Raw genomic sequence first — 3,757 nt, forward strand, 5'->3', positions numbered from 1 at the left:
TTGCTGTCTATTTTGCCTTGCTTTGCCATCAGATCTCTCCTCTCCTCACAGCCAGAAAAACTGCAGCAGTTCAACAAAGTCGCTTACCAGCACATTCACATGTGCATAAAGGAATGGGGGATAAGTGCTGGCTTTGGCAATGATGCACAAATTTAGTGAAATAATTTACCATGAGTCAATAAATCAAATTATTGGAAAAATTGACATCAATTGTCTTAATAACAAAAGCATTTGAAACCTAATAGATCAGTTTCATTTTGATTCCTGCCGTAGTTTACAAGTCTTTTATGATTTTCTTTACTACCTGCAACTTTTTTTGATTGAAAATTATTTTCCAATACTTATGGAGACGGCTAACAAATTGCTATCTCACAACAGTGCCAGATCACTTCAGCAAAATCGTACTAATCACATCACATGAACAGAATCCCTCCAGCACTGTACAAATTTTCTTGATGGCAGTCTGATTGCTTAGTTCTGTGTAAACAATTACAGTGCAAGAGGGTTGAACACTGAGTTAGATTTCAGAGAATCAATGCAGGGGAACTGCTCAGACAACATATTGAACAGTGATGTCAGAAAGTGAATGCTCTTCAGGGACCTTCCTTCATTTCGGTGTTCACTGTACAGCAACTTCTCCAGGGGGCAATCAAATGAATCCCATTGCAGCTTCAATTCTTAGTTACGTCGTCTGGAACCTGAAATACAATTCAATAAAGTATTACTTTTCTCACAGCTGCAGATATTTACTTGGACAGCGAGAACAATGTTTTCACCAAACATAATTATGGGGCATTATCATTTGGGCTGACAAACAACATTGCAAACTTAAAAATCACAAAACACCAGGTTATCGTCCAACAGGTTTAATTGGAAGCACAGTAGCTTTCGGAGCGAAAACTAGTGTGCTTCCAATTAAAGCTGTTGGACTATAACCTGGTGTTGTGTGATTTTTAACTGTGTACACTCCAGTCCAACACCGGTATCTCCAAATCAACATTGCAAACAGTTGTGATTTTGTTTACAATGCAGAGCAGAATATTATGCTTCTGACTGTGAGGGAAGGAAGCATGAAAAGGAGTTGAAGTCCCTGTTTTGATCACTGGGTTATATTGAATTGGCTGACCTCAACTGGCTGCTAAAGGTATGACAACTATGGGAGCTGGAACATGGTATCGCTGAGCATTCCTGCACCTGATTACTAACCAGAGACACCCCATCTCCTCCTGGATTTACCACACATGGGTGATGGTGAGAATAGTGTAGGATTCAGTCCTTATGCGACTGTAGTTGAATAGCTTGTTAGCATTCACTGTCACAGCTCACGTGTAAATATCAGATTTAGGGACAGAGTAACAGAATGCACCAGGAGCCTGCGCAATTGGGCAGCAGACTGGTGTTAAAGCCTCAGCGAAGGAGCTGGAGAAAAGCACTACATTCAAGTATGTTTATTCATAGATAACATATGTATGTTTATAAGCACCAACCTTTTCTGGATTTAATGATAATCTTCACCCACTTGGCATCAGGGTCCACACAAACTTTCTGCTCATTTTTCTTGGTGATGCTGTGAACAGAAGATAAACCATCAAAATCTAATTCACATAATTTGGATGTCTCTCATGCAAGGTTAAAATCAGTGACACAAACACAATTTATAAAATCTGTTACGTAAAGAAACTGCGGATGATCCAACATGTTCATAAAAATGTTACAGCCATCTAGATTGAAGTAGGAAAATAAGGAACATTAAAGCTGATATTCTGACCCATTTACTTACATTATCTCCTGTGTCTCACAATGTGGTCCTTTGGGAATGTATTGTAAATTCTTGATGGTCTTCAGATTGATAAAACTAGAGCTGGTCGTGGGACATTGACACCGTCCTTGAGTACCTGGGATTGGAATACCTGCGAATTAAGTAAATTGAATTTCAATTTTATGTTTGATTGCCATTGACAGAATCTTGATATTTTACCTAAGCATTGAATTCAGTATTAAAACAAGCATTATATTATCAATAACATGTACCATCAGTGACAATAAATCCTTTAATGAATAACCAACTAGCACACAGACATGTGTGGCTGCTCAGTAAATCAGCAGAAAGACTCCTTTCCATATGATATTATAAGAAAAGCTAAAACACAAGATAGAAATGCTGACATACCTTGTGTAGCAATAGCACACAGGAGCAGGATGGCAGTCAGTACAGCTGCTGCTCTGTTCATTTTTGACTTTGTTGCTGAAGATCTTCTGTCTACTTCAGTGTCACTCACTCTCTCTGTTGAATGAAGTTCTGCTGAAGACAGGTCCAATCAGCTCCTATTTATGGAGCTCTTTTACTTTCATTTTGAGTAACCTCAAATGGTGAAAGCTTTCAAAATTCTGTAAAAGGGAATTTCCCTGCTCCTGAATCAACGTTTGCAGCTTTCTTGAGATTCAGGAGGTTACGTAATTCACAGCAGCAACAGGCAGGCCAGGTAAACTGAATGAATTAGATCTGGATTTTAAAACGTTAACTGCAACTTTTAGAAATTGTCACCTTTGCCAAAATACAAAAAAGGCATGGGCAGTGACAATGTCAAACTTGCCTTCATTTTAGAAGCAATATTGGTGCCAGATCTACTGCTGAGTGATGAACGCATTTGTCAATTTTCCAAACACATTCAAATTGAATTATTTTCCCAATCATACAAGGTGTTTTTGTAATTATGATACAATCAAGTCCTTTTGGAGGGTCATAATACCTTTCTTTCAGTTAGCTTTCAATGACAATAAACAACTGTAAAACTCAAACAGCACCAGTTTTATGCTTTGTATTAATTTCCCAAAACAGATTAACACGAGATGATCTGCAGAGTAATCTAGTTCTTGATTTTACACCTCAATCACTGGGGACCCCTTCATCAACATAACAGTAAACATACACATATCAGTGGAACTGCATTTTAAAATGTACAGGGAATATTTCTGTTTTTCACTGGCTTTACTTTATGATGTGACTTTAAGATGGAATTCTGGATTTGTTTAGAGATTGCAGTTTTAAATCAATTTTAGATTGAGGATGTTGTCATGTTAACTCTAGAAAGAAATACCTTCAAAATATTTGTTCAAGCACAGAGGTACAAATCATTCACGACTTTATTTTGGTTGTTTGTTGTTCTAACCGCATTATTAACATATTTCCAAAGTATCAAAAAGTTTGCAGCAATCCCTTATCAAAATAATATGGATTATAATTAAGAATTCATCCCCTAAATGAATAGTTTCAAATTGACTGTGGACAGTTTTAGTTCCGGTTTTTGCAAGTGACCGAGAGTTCAGCGTCAAGTTCTCCACTCGGACTGATCTCTGGGATTATATGAGGAAGCTAGCACCCGCCTGAGCTGTAAATCGTGAATTACAAGAAATGGATTATCCTATATTTGATAATACAAGCTACATAATTTGCTCATTTACAAAGCTCAAGTATCAATTGCAAATGCGGCGCATGTTAAAATAATAATTTTCACCCTACAAAGCATTTTCAAAGTCTGCAACACTACTTAAGGCGAAGTGAAACATTTAGTATTTTTATGTAACAATGTCAAAGTGATTAGGAATGGACTCACAGATGTGAAAGGAACAGGGCAAAACACACACGGGCTCAGCCGCTGTTTGAATGAAATCTGATGAGGTTATATCGCATTCAGCAGTAGCTACCCCTGGCGGATAAGGGTGTCATTGCACGGGATAGGGTGAATGTTAGAGGGGC

The 3,757-nt window shown here is 37.8% G+C and overlaps 1 protein-coding gene across 1 annotated transcript; it reads right to left on the reverse strand.

Annotated features, from left to right (window-relative positions):
* Positions 1 to 336: 336 nt before the first annotated feature.
* LOC132820268 (interleukin-8-like) lies at positions 337 to 2,279 on the reverse strand. Its single transcript, XM_060832288.1, has 4 exons — positions 2,171 to 2,279; positions 1,781 to 1,910; positions 1,488 to 1,567; positions 337 to 698 (listed from the first exon to the last, which is right to left on the reverse strand). The coding sequence occupies exons 1-4, from the start codon at positions 2,229 to 2,231 to the stop codon at positions 679 to 681; spliced, it is 291 nt and encodes a 96-aa protein (XP_060688271.1). The 5' UTR covers positions 2,232 to 2,279; the 3' UTR covers positions 337 to 678.
* Between the last annotated feature and the right edge of the window lie 1,478 nt (positions 2,280 to 3,757).

This window comes from Hemiscyllium ocellatum, chromosome 1 (assembly GCF_020745735.1).
Source record: "Hemiscyllium ocellatum isolate sHemOce1 chromosome 1, sHemOce1.pat.X.cur, whole genome shotgun sequence".
Taxonomy (NCBI): Eukaryota; Metazoa; Chordata; class Chondrichthyes; order Orectolobiformes; family Hemiscylliidae; genus Hemiscyllium; species Hemiscyllium ocellatum.

Excerpts from the sequence above, each read along its gene's own strand:
- LOC132820268 (XM_060832288.1), bottom strand. The coding sequence starts at position 2,231 with ATGAACAGAGCAGCAGCTGTACTGACTGCCATCCTGCTCCTGTGTGCT. Across the intron at positions 1,568-1,780 it reads TGTGAGACACAGGAGATAAT|CATCACCAAGAAAAATGAGC; the intron begins GTAAGTAAATGG and ends TTCTGTTCACAG. Across the intron at positions 699-1,487 it reads TATCATTAAATCCAGAAAAG|GTTCCAGACGACGTAACTAA; the intron begins GTTGGTGCTTAT and ends ATTGTATTTCAG.